Source organism: Crocuta crocuta, unplaced genomic scaffold, assembly GCF_008692635.1.
Source record: "Crocuta crocuta isolate KB4526 unplaced genomic scaffold, BGI_CrCroc_1.0 scaffold101, whole genome shotgun sequence".
Taxonomy (NCBI): Eukaryota; Metazoa; Chordata; class Mammalia; order Carnivora; family Hyaenidae; genus Crocuta; species Crocuta crocuta.
The window spans coordinates 120382-141461 of NW_027527956.1; the positions used below are offsets into that span (position 1 = coordinate 120382).

The 21080-nt window shown below is 38.0% G+C and overlaps 1 protein-coding gene across 1 annotated transcript; it reads right to left on the reverse strand.

The window, feature by feature from the left end:
• Positions 1 to 1292: 1292 nt before the first annotated feature.
• Positions 1293 to 19712, reverse strand: LOC144222219 (uncharacterized). Its single transcript, XM_077752728.1, has 4 exons — positions 19496 to 19712; positions 19004 to 19158; positions 14321 to 14497; positions 1293 to 1549 (listed from the first exon to the last, which is right to left on the reverse strand). The coding sequence occupies exons 1-4, from the start codon at positions 19710 to 19712 to the stop codon at positions 1388 to 1390; spliced, it is 711 nt and encodes a 236-aa protein (XP_077608854.1). The 3' UTR covers positions 1293 to 1387.
• Between the last annotated feature and the right edge of the window lie 1368 nt (positions 19713 to 21080).

A 21080-nucleotide genomic window follows, 5' to 3' on the forward strand; every position in this document is an offset into this window, starting at 1 on the left:
CAATCTCTCTTGATTATTTGTTCTCATGAATACTCAAGCTTCTTAATTAAGGATTCGAGTCCACAGTATCCTTACTCGAAAGTCTTCTCTGCTTGGTCTATCCAGTGACCAGAGAAGACTTGAGGTTTCCCAGTGTGATCATTTTGTCTTCATAGTCTCATAATTTCATCAATTTTTCTTTCAGATTTTTCAAACTTGTAATATATGTAAACATTCATGACTTTTGTACTTTCTGTTTGCATTTTGTATTCCATCAGTATGAAATATCTCTCCGGGTACCTTTTTAATGTAGTTAATATCAAAGTCTATGTTGTGAAATAATATTAGCAAATCTGTGATTTTTTAAGTATTTACCAGAGATTAGGTTTTTTTCCTCTTTCTCTTTTTCTCATTCTTGCTCTCTCATTCTTTTCTTTCTCCTTTTATAAAATAATAAAACCTATGGCAGATACCAAATTGTGCTAAAGGGAAAATGAAATATTAACTAGTTTCCTTTTTTAAATTTTAACTAAAATGTCTTTTCTATCTTAAATTTATTTAAAATACTCCTTTGGAAATCTAGATCATGACACTCTATCATATTTTATCGAAGCATTATAATTGAGAGTAATTGAAGCTCTGATTCAAAGCTGCCTCTAAAATAAAGGTTGTTTAAGGGTACCTGGGTGGTTCAGCCAGTTGAGTGGCTGACTTCAGCTCAGGTCATGATCTCTCAGTTCGTGAGTTCGAGCCCCACCTCGGGCTCTGTGTTGACAGCTCGGAGCCTGGAGTCGGCTTCAGATTGTGTGTCTCCTTCTCTCTCTGCCCTTCCCTTGCTCACGCTCTGACTTTCAAAAGTAAGTACGCATTAAAAAAAAGTAAAATAAAGGTTATTTAACAGAAAATTTTGTAAATTATCTTATACTTTTTCTATCCTGATCAAATTTCAATCCAAATTGGTAAATTCTCATCAATCGTCCATAGAAAACAGGCATTTCATTTTTAATGTTACATATTTGAAAGTAATCATGTATCTAAAGGGAGAAAGTTGATCATTTTGAAGATTCAAGCTTTATTTTTGAAAACAAGGAGGGTTGAAGGAAAATGTCAGACAATAGGGGAAAACCCATAAACTGCTAACAGACTCAGCCCACGGCTGCTTGTTTTCTCTCTCAAGAGTGTTTGCTGCCCTCTGTCGTTCTTTGCAGAAATAGGATGTAAAAATAAAAAAGATTAAAAAGGCAAAACTAATTTTTTTCAAAAACGTCAATGAACAGCAAGCATCTGTAAATATAATTGTCAAAAAAGGGCAAATGTATAAGGGCTTGAGGTTCAAATATTTTGGAGGACAATTATGTGATGAATAAAATAAGCTTTGTAGAGGGATCTGTGAGATTGTAAAGCTGCCTCATCCCTGGTCTCTATGGAGAAAGAGGTGATTAAGGACCCCACCGTGTGAGCTGCCAGCTGTATGTTCTCTGGTCACTCCCACCGATGGGTCTCCTTCATGATGACGACCATCTATACAGTCCACACAAATTAGACTGTATGATATGAAGTCCACGCAAACCTGCACAGGAAATGCACTTTCTGTTGAAAGATGATTAAGCAGCTTTACAGGACATGCAAAGAGCACCGTAGGAACAGAGAGAAGCAGCAGGGGAAAGTTGAAGTTGATGGCAAAAGCAGGATTTGGCATAAAAAGAGGTAAGAACAACATAGAGAAAACGAAACTAAAAAAAGAAGAGCTCACTACAAAAGTTCACATGTTGAATAGGCACCAGATACCCAGCTCAGGCTATTGCTACATCCTGAAAGGTACCCCAGGACAACATGCGGCCTCTTTGAGATAATTCCCAATACCTACAGACTCCCCAATTTATCTTTACAACCAACCCATATTACCTAACATGCCTATATTTCTCTTCTTCCATGTGATATGAAAGGTATTATTTTATATAAGCCAATTTAAGTCTACAAATGTGTCAGTGATTAGTATATGTCATAAGTCCCTAAATATGATAATGAAAGATGACCTGGCCCCGTTTCCAGTTCTTACAACATAGAATTCTATACCTTAGACAAACTACTGTTTTCAAAACTTTATTTTCTTTTTTTCCCCTGCTTTATTGAAGTGTAATTGCTAAGAACTGTATATATTTAAGGTGTAGGATGTGATGAGCTAATACATGTATGCACTGTGAAATGATTACCATAATCAATTTAATGAACACATTCATCTTTTCAGTTACCTTTTTTGTGTGTGAGATGAGAATACTTAAGATCTACACTCAGCAAATTACAAATGTAGAACACAGTATTGTTAATTATAGCCACAATGCTGTACACGAGATCTCCAGGACTTACTCATCTTATAACTGAAAGTTTGTACCTTTTGACCAACATCTTTTTGTTTCCCCCACCGCCGGCCGCTGACAACCACCATCCCACTCCCTGTTTCTATGAGTTGGACTTTTTAGATTCCATGAGCAGTATTTGTCTTTCTGTGTCTGGCTTCCTTCAGTTAGCATGATGTTCTCTAGGTTCATCCATGTTTTCACAAATGGTAGAATCTCCTTTTTTTATGGCAGAATAATAATCCTTTGTATATAAGGCACATATGTACATATGTGTATATACGCACAAACACGCACGCACATATTTCTTCATCCACTCATCTGTCAGTGGACATTTGGGTTGTTTTCATACCTTGGCTCTAGTCAGTAATGCTGCAGTGAATATGGGAGTGTAGATGTCTCTTCAAGATACTGATTTCATTCCTTCAGATAAATATGCAGAAGTGGAATTGCTAGATCATATGGTGGTTCTATTTTTAGGTTTTTTTTGGTGGAACTTCCCATACTGTTTTCCGTAATGGCTGTACAAATTTACATTCCCACCAACAGTATACTAGGATTCTTTTTCATTCACACCTTTGCCAACATGGATCTCTCGTTTTTTAAACAATAGCCATTCTAATAGCAGTGAGGTGATATCTCATGGTGGTTTTGAAGTGGATTGTCCTGATGATAGAAATGTTGAGCATCTTTTCATATGCTTGTTGGCCAGTTGTATGTCTTGGGGAAAATGTCCAAATCAATTAATAAATAAGAAAACTAGGCCAAATAATGATCAAGATGAGGACCTTTTAAGGATCATGCTTACTTCACTTGTGTGCTCCTGAGATTCAAAAAGAAAAGAAAAGAAAAGAAGAAAAGAAAGAACTAGAAAGATTATACTTATGGAACAGAATGGTCCAGACATATGCACATAGTTGGTATCCTAGAAAATACACTTTTTAATGGAAGACATGGAAAATTTAATGGAAAACTGTCTTCAGATGCATAATATGAAAAATAAACTTTCTGAAATAAAGTGCTAAATTTTCATATTAAAAGAGGAAAAAGTGGTAAGGAATTACTAATTGCAGAACATACTTATCAAAGTGGAGTCAGAAAAATATATTTGTACAAGAAGGGAAAATCAGGTACCTGAGAGTGTTCCACTGAACTTCCAGTGTCAGCAAAGTTTTAAGCAAAAGGAAGTGCAAAAAGAAAATTTTATTCCCATCCATTTTTCCCCTAAAAAGTATTAAGGAAATAGATATTCATTTTCAAGCACATATAACGCAGAAACATAGGACCTATGAGCTCTTCTTGGAAGGAAAAATGCATTTGAAGGTGAAATCCAGGCAACTCAGAGCAAATATAGAACAAAGAACTCAGGAAGCGAATCAGTAGCGGGGGTGAGCATCAAATTGATTTACATGTAAAACTGTAACTAAACTCTGGGAACTATGGTTACAAAGCAGATTGTGGAAATTATGAACCTTATTAAAAATAAAAATATAACAAAATCAATAGTTTAGGAGAATGGATGTAGGAGGAAGTGTAAGTACATTGATTTCCTCATTTTTCATAATAAGGAGTCAGTAGACACGTCTCATTTTAATGGTAGTTAATGGACTCTAATCTCCTGCAGTGTTATTCATAGTCTTAGTTCTTAACCTGAGAGGAACCCCTCAGGAAATAACTTCTCATATCATGAAAGCATTTTCCTGAATTTCACCTTTTCCGACAGATCCATGTTATAACTTAAAATTGTATTTGTGAGGGGCGCCTGGGTGGCTTAGTTGGTTAAGCGTCCGACTTTCGCTTAGGTCATGATCTCGCAGTTCGTGGGTTCGAGCCCCGCGTCGGGCTCTGTGCTGACTGCCAGCTCAGAGCCTGGAGCCTATTTCAGAGTCTGTGTCTCCCTCTCTCTCTGACCCTCCCCTGCTCACGCTGTCTCTCTCTCTCTCTCTCCTATAAATAAAATAAAAATATTAAAAAAAAATAAAATTGTATTTATGAAAGTTCATACCACAGTCAAATTTGGAAAATTTAGAAAAGGGAAAGGTCAATATCCATTATAGAAACAAAAATAATATTATTATTCATTCCAAAGAAAAGCACAAAACAGAAAAGGAAGAATCTCAGGGGTTCTAGGATACTAGTCATTTTTTTAAATGAAGTTCATTTTTGTTAAAAGGCAATCATTGCTGTTTTAGGAAAGGAATGAAATCTGTGGCATTAACCTCTGTGTAATGATGTGTTCAGCTGTTATCGATCAGTGAGCTTTATATAATTAACATAAATCATTGTCTCCTTGACATTTTGCTGTACAATCCTAAGTGACACTAATATGAACAGTTTATGGCTCAACAATAAAATTTTGTAGTAAAATATGAAACTAATTGACACATTCTGTTTTCTAATCTGTTACTGCTGGAGAGAAAAACTTTAAGAAATATTTCCATGATGACATGAATATAGTTTTAGTGAACACAAGCATCTTTAGGAATTTTCTTTACTAGAGGAAGGTTTCAATGCATGACTGTGCCGTGACATCGGCTCCGAACGACCACATTCCTGCCTGTAGACATGGGAGAAAACGATGAGATGCTCAGTGATTTGACGTGCAGCCTGGGAAATGCAGACTGCCTCTGGACACATAAACTCCTAAAATTCTCATCCAGTTTTCATGGTTTCTTTTTTTATCTTTAACTTTCTCTAACATTCTATATTCAAGTTAATTAGTGATTGTCTGTCTCCCCCAACTGTTTATATATATTGAATGATGGAAGGACTTCATTTTTGTTCACCTCTGTGCTCCCAGATCCTAGAAATTTGACTGAGACATATTTGGAGCTCACGAGATGTTTGTTGAACAAATTGAATGCATGAATATGTAAGCTATAACCATAAGTTATCTGCCGTAAAGTATATTTTAGAAAGAGGTTGTTATTTCCAGGAGTCGCTTTAGCCACATCATATTAAGAATATCCTTAAGTTTTTGCATGAAAGCACTCATTAAAACCTCAACCTGTGGTCTTTTTTGATATTGATGTAATTGATACTTTGATATTTGATATTGATATTATTGTCTCTAAATCCTTAATAGGAGTCACATCTTAAGGGCAGACAAACTCATATTCAAATCCCAGTAGTTCACTTTTTAATTCTTTTTAATGTTTATTTTTGAGAGAAAGAGAGATACACACACAGAGTGTGAGTGGGGAAGGGTCAGAGAGAAAGGGAGACAGAATCCAAAGCGGACTCCAGGCTCTGAGCTGTCAGCACAGAGCCTGACACTGGACTTGAACTGACGAACCATGAGATCATGACATGAGCCAAAGTCGGCCGCTTAATGGACTGAGCCACCCAGGCACCCCAAATCCCAGTAGTTCAATTTACTAAAACTGTAAACTTACTGGTCAGGTAGACTGCATACTGCCTATATAGAATGTGGGAAATTACCTCGTCTTGCTAAAACTCATTTCTAAATTGTAAAACAGAGCATGTAGAGACATCTAGTGTTTATCCATGCCGATTTTTCTTTTGTTTTGGTATTAGATTATTTTTCCACCCCTAAAACAGAGCAGGACTATTTAGCGCATCCTTCCAAACTTGTTATGAGCATAAGCTATTTTGGCAACCAGGGAGTCCTCTGTTTAAAACAGTGGGAGCCAGTGTCCCACGGTCAGGGCAGAGTCATGTGTGGAAGAGCTCTTGACCCGCTGACGCAAGCTGGACTTGCACTAGAAGCACGAGATAAAAATCTGTGTGGTAGGATTTAATTTGTTATTGAGAGATAATAAAAATCTTGAGTAATATATGAGAGTGATATTTACCTCCTAATATTATTAAGTGTGTATCTAATACATTTAAAACAATAGGCTTGGTGCCTGTACAACTTTTAAAAGTCTGTGATTTATATCATTGTTATTACCATTACTGTTATTACTTCCTCTTATTCACTAAATCATTTTAAAGTAACCTCAAGAAGATATAGGAAAAGGGAACAAATGAGAATAAATGAGTAAAAGAAATACAAAAACAGAACATGGAAATTAAACTGGTTATAATATTCGTAATGACAGAGATAATATACAGATATTAACTGCCACATCCAAAATATTAGCTTAAATTTCATTACTTTAGACAAGGCTTCCAAAAAATGAATTGTGAGAAAGAAGTGGAAATAAAGAGGGGTGCCTGGGTGGTTCAGTCGGTTGAGAGTTTGACTTCGGCTAGGGTCATGATCTCATAGTTCCGCAGGTTCAAGCCCCATGTGGGGTCTGTGCTGACAGCGCAGAACCTGGAGACTGCCTTGGATTCTGTGTCTCCTTCTTTCTCTGACCATCCCCCGTTTGCACTGTGTCTGTCTCTGTATCTCAAAAATAAATAAATGTAAAAAATATTTTTTTAAGAAATGGAAATAAACAATATATGAAAATATTCTAATCCAAAGAAAAACTCAACTTATCAGCATTAGTTAAAGCAGCTACATAGAAATGAAAAACCTACATACCCTCCCCTCACCAATATAATACAGGTCAGAAATAAAAATATGTTACTCGGTTTTGTAGAAATAGACAAGCTTATTCTAAAATCTGTATGAAGACACACAAACTCTAGAATGATTAAAACAATCTTGAAATGGCAGAATGAAGTGATGGGAATCTTTGTACTCAATACTGTGGTTTACAATATAGCTACATTAGTCAAAACGGTATAGTGTTAGCGAAGGGATAGATACAAAGATCAATGAAACAATAACAGAATATAAAGTCGAGAATAGATCCACAGAAATGTGATTTTTGACAAAAATGCAAAAGTAATTTCACAGAGCAAGAAGAGTCTTTTCAACAAATGATGCTGATACAATTGAATGTTCATAGGCTAAATTGATTAACCTAAATCTCACATTTCATCTAAAAACTAATTCAAAGTGAATTGTGGACTTAATGATAAAATGTTAACAGTATAAGATTTTTAGGAAAAAAAATACAAGAAAAACTTCATAATCTAGGGCTAGGTTAAAAGATTGTAGGCCTGACATCAAAAACATGATATGAAAGGGGAAAAAATAAAGCTGTACCTTTTAAAGTATTTATTTAAAATCCAGTTAGTTAATATACAATATAGTATTAGGTTCAGGAATATAATACAATGATTCAATACTTCCATATGTCATCCGGTGCTCATCACAAATGCATTAATTAGTCTCTATCACCTATTTAATCTGTCTCCCTGCCCACCTGCCCTTTAGCAACCATCATTTTGTTCTCTTTAATAAAATTCTGTCTTTTGATTTGCCTCTCTCTCTCTCTTTTTTTTTTTAATGTTTTATTTATTTCTAGGAGAGAGAGAGACAGCGTGAACAGGGGAGGGTCAGAGAGAGAGGGAGTCACAGACTGAAACAGGCTCCAGGCTCTGAGCTGGCAGTCAGCACAGAGCCCGACGCGGGGCTCGAACCCACGAACCGCGAGATCATGACCTAAGCGAAAGTCTGTCGCTTAACCGACTAAGCCACCCAGGCGCCCCTGCCTCTCTCTTCTGTTTTTCCCTTTGCTCTTTTGTTTTGTTTCTTAAATTCCACATATGAGTGAAATCATGTGGTATTTGTCTTTCTCTGACTTATCTTGTTCACCGTAATACTCTCTAGCTTCATCCATGTCTTTGCAAATGGCGAGATTTCATTCTTTCTGATGACTGAATACTACTCCATTGTGTATATATACTATCACTTCTTTAACTGTTCATCAGTTGATGGATACTTGAGCTATTTCCATTGTTTGGCAATTGTAGATAATGCTGCTCCAAACATCAGAGTGTATGTATCCCTTTGAATTAGTAATTTTTGTTCTTCGTGTAGATACCCAGTAGTGCAATTGCTGGATTAAAGGATAATTCTATTTTTAACTTTCCGAGGAGCCTCCACACTGTTTTCCAGAGTGGCTGCACCAGTTTGTATTCCTACCAACAATGCAAGAGAGTTTCCCTTTCTCATCATCCTCACCAACACCTGTTTTTTCTTGCATTGTTGATGTTAGCCATCGTGGCAGGTGTGAGGTAATAATCTCAATGTAGTTTTGATTTGCATTTCCCTGACGGGAACTGATGATGAATATCTTTTCACGTATCTGTTGGATATCTGTATGTCGTCTTTGGAAAACTGTCCTTTCATGTCTTCTACCCATTTTTAATTGGATTATTTGTTTTTTGTGTCTTGAGTTTTATAAGTTCTTTATATATTTTGGATACTAACCCTTTATCAGACATAATTTCCAAATATATATCTTCTCTCACTTTTTAGTTTGCTTTTTAGCTTTGCTAATTGTTTCCTTCACTGTGCAGAAGATTTTTTATTTTGATGTAGTCCCAACAGTTTTTTTGTTTTTATTTCCCTTGCCTTAGGAGATCTATCTAGAAAAAAAAGCTATAATGGACGATGTCAAGGAAATTATTGCCTGTGCTTTCTTGAAGGACTTTTATGGTTTCAGGTCTCATATTTAATTCTTTAAGTTTTGAGGGGTTTTTTTGTGTGTGGTGAATGATAATGGTCCAGTTTCAGTTTTTGCATGTTGCTGTCCAGTTTTCCCCGCACTATTTGTTGAAGAGATTATGTTTTCCCCCATTTTCCCCATTGTATATTCTTTCCTACTTTGTTGAAGATTAATTGACCATATATTTGTGGGTTTGTTTCTGGGTTTTCTGTTCTGTTCCACTGATCTATGTGTCCATTTTTGTGCCAGTACCATACTGTTTTGATTACTACAGCTTTGTAATACAACTTGAAGTCTGGAATTGTGATGCCTCCAGCTTGGCCTTTCTTTCTCAAGATTGCTTTGGCTATTAAAGTGTCTTTTATGGTTCCATGCATATTTTAGGATTCTTTGTTCTAGTTCTGTGAAAAATGCTGTTGGCATTTTGATAGAGATTGCATTAAATGTGTAGATTGCTTTCGGTAGTATAGACATTTTAACAATATTTATTCTTGCAATCCATGAGCATGGACTCTCTTTCCATTTCTTTGTGACATCTTCACTTTCTTTCATCAGTGTTTTAGAGTTTTCAGAGTACAAATCTTTAATCTCTTTGGTTAGGTTTATTCTCAGATATCTTACTGTTTTGGGAGCAATTGTAAATGAAATTGATTCCTTAATTTATCTTTCTGCAGCTTCATTTTTGGTGTACAGAAATGCAACAGATTTCTGTATGTTCATTTGGAATCTGCAACTTTACTGAATTTGTTTATCAGTTTAGCATTATTTTAGTGGAGTCTTTGGGTTTTTGACAAATAGTATGTCATCTGCAAATAGTGCAAGTTTTATTCCTTCCTTGCCAATTTGGATGTATTTTTTTTTTCTTTTGGTTGTCAGATTGCCGTGGTTAGGACTTCCAGTACTATGTTGATTAAATGTGGTGAGAGTACACATCCTTGTGTGGTTTCTCACTGTGCAGGAAAAGTTCCTGGTTTTCCCGCATTTAAGATGCTATTCACTCTGGGTTTTTTATATACTGACGTTATTATGTTGAGGTATGTTCTCTCCAAACCTCAAAAACTTTGTTGAAGGTTTTTGTCATGAGTGGATGTTGTATTTTATCAAATGCTTTCTCTTCATCTATTGAAATAATCATATGATTCTTATCTTTTCTTTTATTAATGTGGTGTATCATGTTGATTGATTTGTCAATATTGAACTACCCTTGCAACCCAGGAATAAATCCTGCTTGTTCTCGGTAAATGATTCTCTTAATGTATTGTTGGATTCAGTTTGCTACTATTTTGTTGATTTTTACATTTATATTCATCAGCTATATTGGCCTGCAGTTCTCTCTCTCTCTCTCCCTCTCTCTCTCTCTCTTTTGTTTGTTTGTTTGTCTGTTTGTGTTGTCTTTATCTGGATTTGGTATCAGAATAATGCTGGCCCCATAGAATAAATTTTGAATTTTCTTTCCTTTTCTATTTTTTGGAATCATTAGGGAAGGATGGATATTAACTCTTGTTTACATGTTTGGTAGAATTTGCCTGTGAAACCATCCAGTCCTGGACTTTTGTTTTTGGGGAGATTTTTGATTATTGATTCAATTTCTTTTCTGGTTGTCAGTCTGTTCTAATTTTCTATTCCTGTTTCCGTTTTGGTAGATTATTTCTAGGAATTTGTCATTTCTTCTAGGTTGTTCAATTTGTTGGCATATAGCTTTTCATAATGTTGCCTTATAATTGTTTGTATTTCTGTGGTGAAGGTTGTTATCTCTTTTCTCTTATTTGCAATTTTATTTATTTGTGTCTTTTTCCTTTTTGATAAGTCTGGCTAGAGGTTCATCAATTTTATGCATTTTTTCAAAGAACCAGTTCATGGTTTCATTGATCTGTTTTATTGGATTTTTTTTTTAGATTCAATATAATTTATTTCTGCTCCAACATTTATTATGTCCTACCTTCTACTGGCTTTAGGCTTCTTTTGTTGTTCTTTTCTAGCACCTTTATATGTAAGGTTAGGTTGTTTATTTGAGATTTTTCTTGCTTCTTGAGATAAGCCTGTATTGCTATGTAATTTCTTCTTACAACTGCTTTTGCTGCATCCCAAAGATTTTGGACCATTGTGTTTTCATTTTCATTGGTTTCCATGCTTTTTAAAAATTTCTTCTTTGGTTTTCTGGTTGACTGATTCATTGTCTAGTAGCTGTTTAACCTCCATGTATTTGTGCACTTTCCAGATTTTTCCTTGTGATTGGCTTCTAGTTGTGTAGCATTGTGGTCAGAAAACTTGCATGGTATGATTTTGATCTTCTTAAATTTGTTGAGGCCTGTTTTGAGTCCTAATATGTTATCTATTCTGGAGAATGTCTCATGTGCACTTGAAAAGAAGGTGTATTTTGCTATTTTAGGATGGGACATTGTGTTAAGTTCATTTGGACCAGGGTATCATTCAAAGCCATTGTTTTTTTGTTGATTTTCTGTTTAGATAATCTGTCCATTGTTATAAGTGGATGTTAAAATCTCCTACTATTATTGTATTATTACCAAGTAGTTTCTTTATGTTTGTTTTATGTATTTGGGTGTTTCCATGTTAGGTGCATAAATATTTATGGTTACATCTTTTTGTTAGATTATCCTCTTTATTATTATATAGGGCACTTCTTTGCATCTGATTATAGTCTGTTTTAAAGTCCAATATAAGTATTGTCTAATATAAATGTTGCTACTTCAGCTTTCATTTAATATCCATTTGCATGTTTCTTAATCCCCTCACTTTCAATCTGCAGGTGTCTTTAGGTCTGACATAAGTCTCTTGGAGCACATGAGAGGCTCAGATGGTTAAGTGTCCCACTTCAGCTCAGGTCATGATCTCGCAGTTTGTGGGTTCAAGCCCCACATCAGGCTCTGTGCTGACAGCTCAGAGCATGGAGCCTGCTTCAGAGTCTATGTATCCCTCTCTCTTTCTGCCCCTCCCCCACTCATGTTCTGTCTCTCTCAAAAATAAATAAACATTAAAAAAATAACTCTCTTGTAGGCAGCATATAGATGAGTCTTTTATTTAATCCATTCTGACACCCTATATCTTTTGGCTGGAGTATTTAGCCATTTACATTCAAGTAATTATTGACAAATATGTATTTATTGCCATTTTCTCACTTGTTTTGTGGTTGTTTCTAGAGATTTTCTCTGATCCTTTCTTGTTTTTCTGTCCTTCATAATTTTCTGGTTTTCATTAGTGATCTATTTGGACTTCATTTTCTTTCTTGTTTGTATATTTATTAGTAGTTTTTGATACATGCTTACCATTAGGTTTGTAGATAACCTCTTCTGCATAGAGTAGTCTATAGTAAGTTGATAGTTGTTTAAGTTTGAACTCATTCTTTACTTCTCCCCATACTTTAGGTATATGTTGTTATATTCTATATCCTTTTTGTGAGTTCTTTGATTTTTTTTCCAGAAATATTCGTTTTTACTGATTTTGCATTTTCTCCCTTTATACTATCACTTTTGGTCTCTCCTTTGCACTCTAAGAATCCCCTTTAATATTTCTTGCTGGGCTGGTGTAGTCATCACAATTCCTTTAATTTTTGTTTGTTTGGGAAACTCTGTACTTTCTATCCTGAATGATAGCCTTGCTAGATAGTGTATTCTTGGCTGCATATTTTTCCCATTCAGCAAGTTGAATATATCATGCCACTGCCTTCTGGCTTGCAGACTTTCTATTGAAAAATATCCTGCTAGCCTTATGAATTTCCCGTCTAAGTTACTGACCTCTTTTGTCTTGCTGCTTTTAAGATATTTTTTCTTTAGCACTATATTTTGCAAATTTAATCACAATATGTCGTGGTGTATGTCTGCTTTTGTTGATTTTGATGGGAGTTCTCTGTACCTTCTGGATCTGGATGTCTGTTTCATTCCCTAGATTGGAAAGTTTTCAGCTATTATCTCTTCAAATAAATTTTCTGTCCCCTTTTTTCTCTGTTTTTCTTCTGAGACTCCTATACTATGAATGTTATGTTGGATGGAATCAGTGAATTCCCTAAATCTTTTATTTTGCATAATTCTTCTTTCTCTTTTCTTCAGCCTCATCATTTTCCATTACTTTGTCTCCTAGGTAGTAAATTGTTCCTCTGCTTCTCCCAGCCAGCTATTCCTTTCATCAAGAGTGTTTCTAATTTCATTCATTGTACTCTTCATCTTTGATTATTTTTAACTCTTTTATCTCTGTGGTAAGGGTCTCACTGAAGTCTTCCATTCTTTTTTCAAGTCCAGTGAGTGTGCAGGTGTTTGTGCTAGTCTTCTAGGGGAGGGGCCCACTACACTGGTCCTGAGCTGGTCTTCCAGCAGAGGGTCCCACTACAGTGGTACTGAGCTGGTCTTCTAGGGGAGGGGCCCACTACACTGGTCCTGAGCTTGTCTTCTAGGGGAGGGGCCCACTACAGTGGTCCTGAGCTGGTCTTCTGGGGGAGGGGCCCACTACACTGGTCCTGAGCTGGTCTTCCAGCAGAGGGTTCCACTACAGTGGTACTGAGCTGGTCTTCTAGGGGAGGGGCCCACTACACTGGTCCTGAGCTTGTCTTCTAGGGGAAGGGCCCACTACAGTGGTCCTGAGCTGGTCTTCTGGGGGAGGGGCCCACTACAGTGGTCCTGAGCTGATCTTCTGGGGGAGGGGCCCACTGCACTGGTCCTGAGCTGGTCTTCCAGCAGAGGGGCCCACTGCACTGGTCCTGAGCTGGTCTTCTGGGGGAGGGGCCCACTGCACTGGTCCTGAGCTTGTCTTCTAGCAGAGGGACCCACTGCACTGGTCCTGAGCTGGTCTTCTAGGGGAGGGGCCCACTACAGTGGTACTGAGCTGGTCTTCTGGGGGAGGGGCCCACTACAGTGGTACTGAGCTGGTCTTCTGGGGGAGGGGCCCACTGCACTGGTCCTGAGCTGGTCTTCTGGGGGAGGGGCCCACTGCACTGGTCCTGAGGTAAGCATGACTGAGAAGGGCAGTTCCACAAGCTCAAGGGGGCTTCGGGTAATTAAGTTAGGCAAACAGTGTCAGGGCTCTGCTGCCTCCTGCAGGTGGCTGTGTGTTTATGCTCAGGGGCAGGGGAGGGAAATGCTTTGGCCGCTCCTTTGTTCCCAGAGAGGTATTTCTATGAAGCCTGCCTCTCAGGGACACACTCTGAGAAGAGCAAATAATCTCCAAGCTGTGTCCCCAGGGGCTCTTCAGATTGCTGTTTCACCATCTGTGCTGCTGGGCTGTTTTCCCGTCTTCTCCCCCGGAGCAGTGCAGTGCCCTCCAGCCTCTATCCTAGCCAACCAAGCCCACTGACCTTTCAAACTCCAGGCTTTGAGCCCTGCTAGTTGCAAGAACTCACAAAATTCAGCCCCTTTGAAGCCAGAGGCTATGAGGAAACATTCTCGTTGTTGTGCACTCTCTTGTGTGCTCCTCTCTGTCACCTTTCTCCATGACTATGGCTCCCTCCCTTTCACAGCAGCCAAGATCCCTTTCTCCCCCAAACCATGTGTCTGTGTTTCCTACCTTCTTCGATGCAGTGTCTTCTCTCCTTTGAACCATGGAATTTGTTCTGCAAGTCTTCAGCTCCATTTCTGGGGTATTTAGAATTATCTGACAATTATCTAGTTGAATTTGTGGGACGAGGCAAGCGTAGGGTCCTCCCGCTCTGCCGCCATCTTCCTGTGTCCTGAAAGGCCATGTCTTAAGAAGATAAGTGACAAGTGATAGACTGGACAACATATTTGCAAACAGCATATCTGACAGAACACTAGTATCTAGAATATGCAAAATGTCTCAAAACTCAACAGTAAAAATAACAACAACATCCAATATGAAAATAGGCAGCAGACATGAATATGCATTTTACCAAACAGGATATACGGAAAGCAAATGAGCAAATGAGAAGGTGCACAGTTTCATTACCCATCTTCGAAATGCAAGTTAAAATCGCAATGGATAGCCTAGAAAACTTCTACATTAGTGACAACACCAAATGCTGATGAGGAGGAAGTGAAACTGGATCCCCTGTACATCACAGGTACAGGGCTAAAATGGCACAGCAACTCTGGAAGACAGCGTGGCTGTTTCTGTAACACTAAACATGCACTTACCATATAAGCCACAAATTGCACTCTTTGGTATATGTCATAGCAACTTTATTTGTAATAGCCCCAAACTGGAAACAACCCAGTGGCCTTCAAAAAAATTGGTAAGTAGTTAAACTGTGCTGTATTCATAACACAGAAGAGTCCATATTCAATGATAACAAAGAAGGCACTATTAATACAACCTAGATAAATACAATACAACTATTGGTTACAACCTAGATGAATCTCTTAGAATTATGCTGAGTTAAAAATGCCAATTTCCAAAGGTTATACACTGTATTATTCTTTATATTAAATTACTTGTAACATCAAAATTAAGACAGAGTGAACAGATTAGTGGCTGTCAGTGGTTAAGCATGAGTTGGTAGAAGTTGGAGAGATGTGAGTTGTGGTATAAAAGAGCAACATGAGGGATCCGTTTTTAAGAAAACATGTTTCTTTTATTTTGAGAGAGACACAGTGAGTGTGAGCATGTGTGAGTGAGGGAGGGACAGAGGGAGAGCCAGAAAGAGAATCTCAAGCAGGCTTCTGCACTGCCAGGGCAGAGCCCAACATGGTTCTCAAACTCACAAACCATGAGATCCTGACCCAAGCCGAAACTGAGAGTCACATGCTTAACCAACCTGGCTTACCACCCAGGCACCCCAGGAGGGAACCTTTTGGTTTTGGAACTGGTCCATACTTGACCAGGTTTATACACAAAACTACAAACGTAATAAAATGGCATAGAACTACACACGCACACACACACACACACACACACACACACACACAGAGGAGAATAACTAAAACGGGGTATCTGAAGACTAGTGGATTGTACCAATGTCAGTGTATCAATGGTTGTAATATTTTACTCCATTTTTTCAAGTTATTATCCTTAAGGGAAACTGAGTAAATGTACATAATCTCTATTATTTCTGACAACTGTGTTCAACTCCACAATAACCACAAAATTGAAAATGTAATTGAAAGATCATTACTCAAAAGTATAAGAATGATATTTCATATCTAATTAGGAAAAAAAGGAGCAATAGTTTTAACATTCTGAATGAAAATAATCCTGAATCTAGAATTTACTGTTGGAATTCTCACTGAAATGGGAGCACAAATTGACATTCTCAAATAAAAAAGGTTAAGAAATCTTATCATTCAGTAGCCTATTCTGGGGGGAAAAAAAAAGGACAATGACAACTTACAGATCTTTAAAATGAGAATGGACTCCAAGAATGGAATTCAAGATTGGATCTCACAGTACGTGAGTTCGAGCCCCACACTGGGCTCTGCACTAACAATGTGGAGCCTGCTTAGGATTCTCCCTCTCCCTCTCTCTCTGCCCTTCCCTTGCTTGTGCTCTCTCTCTCTCTCTTTCTCTATCTCAAAATAAATCAATAAATAAATAAACTGAAAAACAAAGAACAGAAAATTCTAACAATTGAGCAGAAATCTGAAATGAAAAATACTAAACTGCAACAAATAGAGAATATCAAATAAATATTAATAAGACCAAAGATTATCACTAATCTAATGAATGTGAAAATATCAAATTATCATACAAAATAATAGATTACTAAACAGAGTTAAAATATTTAGTTGAGGGGCGCCTGGCTGGCTCAGTCCATTAAACATCTGACTTCGGCTCAGGTCATGATCTCATGGTTCGTGGGTTTGAGCCCTGTGTCGGGCTCTGTGCTGACAGCCTGGAGCCTGTTTCAGATTCTGTGTCTCCCGCTCTGTCTCTCTCTCTCTCTCTCCTTCTCTCTCTCTCAAAAATAAATTTTAAAAAATCATTTAAAAAATATTCAGTTGCATCCATGATTTGATCCATCAAATCAGAAGGTTGAGAATAATGGAACCAAAACAGAAAAATTAAAAGAAGCTAATAGAAAAATAGACAATTACTAAAGAAGAAATAAGAATGGTAGGTAAGCATAATAAGCGATATTAACCTCATCTGCTTTATTAAATCAGGTTTACTTTTTTCACATTAGGTTAAAATTTTTTAAAAAATATCTAGTATCCAATATTGATGAAAGTGTAGGAAATTAGCTCTCTAATAAATCTCTATGAAATAAAATCTAAAAAGTGTGTGTATGTTATTTTATGGAGTTACTTTTGCATTAACATATAAAGTCTTTATGAAAGTTGCAGTTAAAAAAAAAAACTTTAGTGATACATTTAACCTCTTTCCCAAAGTTGTTTGACTACAGGCCCTTTTGCTAATAAGATGTATTAACATCCTGGGGTGCCTGGGTGGCTTAGTAGGTTAAGCGACTGACTTCTGCTCAGGTCATGAACTCAACGGTGGTTTGTGGGTTCGAGCCCCGCGTCGGGCTCTGTGCTGACAGCTGTGAACCTGCAGCCTGCTTCAGACTCTGTGTCTCCCTCTCCCTGTCCCTCCACAACTCGTGCTCTGTCTCTCTCTCTCAAAAAAATTTTTTTTAAATATTTTTAAAAAGATATATTAATGTCCTCCAAAACAATTAATGCATGCCACCTTAGTCAGTGGCTTAGTGAAGGAACGTGGTTCCATAGGTCTACCTACCCCAGAACAAGTGTCCTTTTAAAAGGAATAATAAAAACAAACAAGGTACTTGAAAGACAGTGAGAGGTTTTTATATTAAGATTCATGGTCCTGATACAGACTGTGCGTGTGTTTCAGCCACATCCCCTTGTATCTAAGCTCAGCATTTACTTTAAAAAATTAACAAGTCAAGAAATGCTGTGCCACAGAGTGAAGGAATTAACTCACATTCGGTCTTCAGCTTGTTTTAAAACCAGTGTTACTTATTTTCCAGATATGGAAATGATTTGCCTGGGAACATTTTGCATAGGCCTTACTATTTGCTAATTTTACAGGAAATTCATAGAAATATTCTTCTTAATATTTTATTGTTTCTCACAGTTGTCTGCAATGATCATGAGGAAAGCTTTGTCTGTGTACTATCAGCCATATTATGTTAGAATTAGAACCTAAAAATATACTGACTTTCAGTAAGAGTTTGTATATAATATCAAAGATTAATTTTTAGGCGACACAAATTTAGAATTATTTGCTCATTTGATCACAGAATAAATATACTGTTAATAAGGTGTGTCAATAGGAGGTGAGTTGGAAAAGGCCATTTCTTGCTAAAACAATGTCATTTTGAGCTCATCTGCATGAACATGATAATGGGTAACCGTTACTGTTAGGGAGAGCTGATCTCCTCTAAATACAGAAAGCATTCCTCCTACACTTCTTAGTCTATTTCCAGAAACTTTATCGATGTGTTTCCATTCCTCCAACAGAGCTCCCCTGGATTCCACTCTGTAGCTCAGAGGTGCTCTTTTCCTCTCCTGTGGATGCTTGGTCTATGTTTGTGTCCCCTCTCCCAAATTCCTATGTTGAAATAACTGATGAAGGAAGGAAGGAAGGAAGGAAGGAAGGAAGGAAGGAAGGAAGGAAGGAAGGAGAGAGAGAGAAGGAAGGAAGGAAGGAAGAAAGAAAGAAAGAGAAAGAAAGAAAGAAAGAAAGAAAGAAAGAAAGAAAGAAAGAAAGAAAGAAAGAAAGAAAGAAACAGAAAAGAGAAGAACAGAACAGAAAAGAATAGAAAGGAACAAAACAGAAAAGAAAAGAATAGAAAAGAAAAGAAGAGAAAAGAAGAGAAAAGAAAAGAAAAGAAAAGAAAAGAAAAGAAAAGAAAAGAAAGAAACGAAAAAAAATCCTAGCGCTTCATGGGATGGTTTTAGGTGCAGGGCCCTTTGGGAGGAGCTTAGCTCATGAAGGTGGAGCCCTCAAGAGTGGGATGGGTGCCTAATGAAAGAGGCTCCAGAGAGCTCCCTTGCCCCTCTCACCACGCAGAAGGTGGTGAATCATGGCACCTGACTGGCCCAGGCTCCCCATCTCCCCGTCCAGCCTCCGGAACTGTGGGAAAGACACGGTTTGTGAGCTACCCGGCCCGTGGATTTTGTTAGAGGCAGCTCTGCGCACCACCAGGACGCCCACCCCAGGGCGCCCACCCCGGGGCAGAGAGGCTGCCCGCCCGCCCTTCACGGACATCCCGCGGGGGGCTTTCTGGGGATCTGTTCCCCGCAGGCAGCCCCTTGACTTTCACCTTACCAGGGAGGTGCCCCGTGGGGTAAGGAGAGGGTGGCCCAGAGCGGGCCGTGTGTCAGTCTGCGGCTCTAGAAGACGGCCCTGTTTCCTCGGCACCCTCAGTTTGAGTGGGTTGGGTGACTGCTTGATCTGACAATTGTAAAATAAGATGCACTTAACTTACTATTCTCTACTCCCAGTGTGACAGAATCTTTTCCATTTTAAGCGTGATACGCAGTTTGGGGCAGCAGTGGTTCCAGAATCTCTGTTGTGAAGGGAACCAGGCCCGTGACGTGGCTGGGACGGGTGGGTCAGGCGAGATGGAAGGGCTGGGGAATTTATCTAGATTTTTCCCCATGAAAGCACACTTATCTGAGGATGGAGATGGAGATCCTAAGGGAGTAAAGATGTCATCAGCCTTTTTTTTGGTTGGGGGTAGGGGGGTGCCAGTTAGCATTAAGTGGAAACTGCCTTGTCTTCTGCAGGTATTCTGCAGTGGTGACCTGCGTCACTTGCTTTTGTGACGTGAAGCCCCGTCTGAGGCTGGTCGGCACCTGTAGCTCTGTTTTGGAGCGTGGTCAGTGTGCAGCTCTGCGGACCACAGAGGCGGGGCCGGAACCAGCCGATCCACTGCTTCTCGGGTTCTCAACACCCCTTTTCCTTGCGTTCTCTTATAAAGATGCAGAGAAAAATACAAAAACTTTATCCTGTAAAACGCTGAAAACACTGTCATCCTTCCACATTTGTTTACTCCTGTTGATTTTTAATCCCGGGAGAAGCAAGGGCAAGCAACAGTGTGGTGTGGTCAAAAGGAAGGAGGGAGAAAAGTTGCCCTCTTCTCTCTCTCTCTCTTTTTTTTTTAAATAGTTTATTGTCAGATTAGTTTCCACATAACACCCAGTGCTCATCCCCACAAGTGCCCTCCTCCATGCCCATCCCCCCCTCCCCCCCACATCCATCAGTCCTCAGCTTTTGTCAGCATTCAAGAGTCTCTCATGGTTTGCCTNAGATCTTTTGTGATTGCATACAAATTTTAGGATAGTTTGTTCTAGTTTTGAGAAGTATGCTGGTGCAATTTTGATTGGAATTGCATTGAATGTGTAGATTGCTTTGGGTAGTAATGACATTTTAACTATATTCTTCCTATCCATTGGCATGAAATGTTCTTCCATTTCTTTGTGTCTTCTTCAATTTCCTTCATAAGTTTTCTGTAATTTTCATCATACAGATCTCTTGTATCCTTGGTTAGGTTTATTCCGAGGTATTTTATGGTTTTTTGTGCAATTGTGAATGGGATCAGTTTCTTTCTTTAAATCTTTAAATCATCATTAGCTGAGGCTGCTAAAATATTCCCTTAGTGATTATTTTCAGGGCAGGAGAATACCTGTCACAAGTATTAAAATAAGTTGTGAAAACCTTCCATTTACAAACTACGGACACAACTCCAGGATAACGCGGAGTTATAAATTGTTAATATCCTGGTTGTTCGTGTGATTTCGAGTAGACAGCTTATCCAATCTAAGCACTTTTTTCAAAAAAGAAGACAAGACCCCTTCCTAATCCTTTTGTATCTAGCACGAAGCATATTTTTTGTTGTATGATGTAACAGTGTTTTTTCTTAGTTTTATCTTCTGCAGATTAGTACAATGACCTCTTGCATAGCTCATGATTAATCTGCCTATTGAGATTGGTTAAATGCAATTTTTCTCAGCCTTTTGAAGGGAAAAAAGAAAACTCTTCAAGGTAATTCCTTAATACTTAACTAAAAATCTCCTAATTGCTAATAAACAATAAATAACTTTTGCTTCTTGCCATATTTCATATTTTCTCTCTATACTCAGGAGCCTGAATGTACAATTAAATAGACTGTTGTTATGTTTTAGTCCAATTAATAAATATATCATTTCATTTTAGTCTTTTGTCAATAACATGGTCAATATTTGATTACTCTGGCATTGGTCTTAAATCCTAAAGAAACCTGTTCTAATAATTTTCTTCCCTTCCTCTATGCGATTATTTTAGGCTTATCACTTGCCACTCATTTTGATCCTATTTCAAATTTTAGGACCAACTCTTGGTATCCGATTAATTAAAAACCAGA

Excerpts from the sequence above, each read along its gene's own strand:
- LOC144222219 (XM_077752728.1), bottom strand. The coding sequence starts at position 19,712 with ATGACAGTGTTTTCAGCGTTTTACAGGATAAAGTTTTTGTATTTTTCT. Across the intron at positions 19,159-19,495 it reads CGGGGCTTCACGTCACAAAA|TTAAGTGCATCTTATTTTAC; the intron begins GCAAGTGACGCA and ends GAGAATAGTAAG. Across the intron at positions 1,550-14,320 it reads AAGACACTGCATCGAAGAAG|GTTTGCGTGGACTTCATATC; the intron begins GTAGGAAACACA and ends TTTCCTGTGCAG.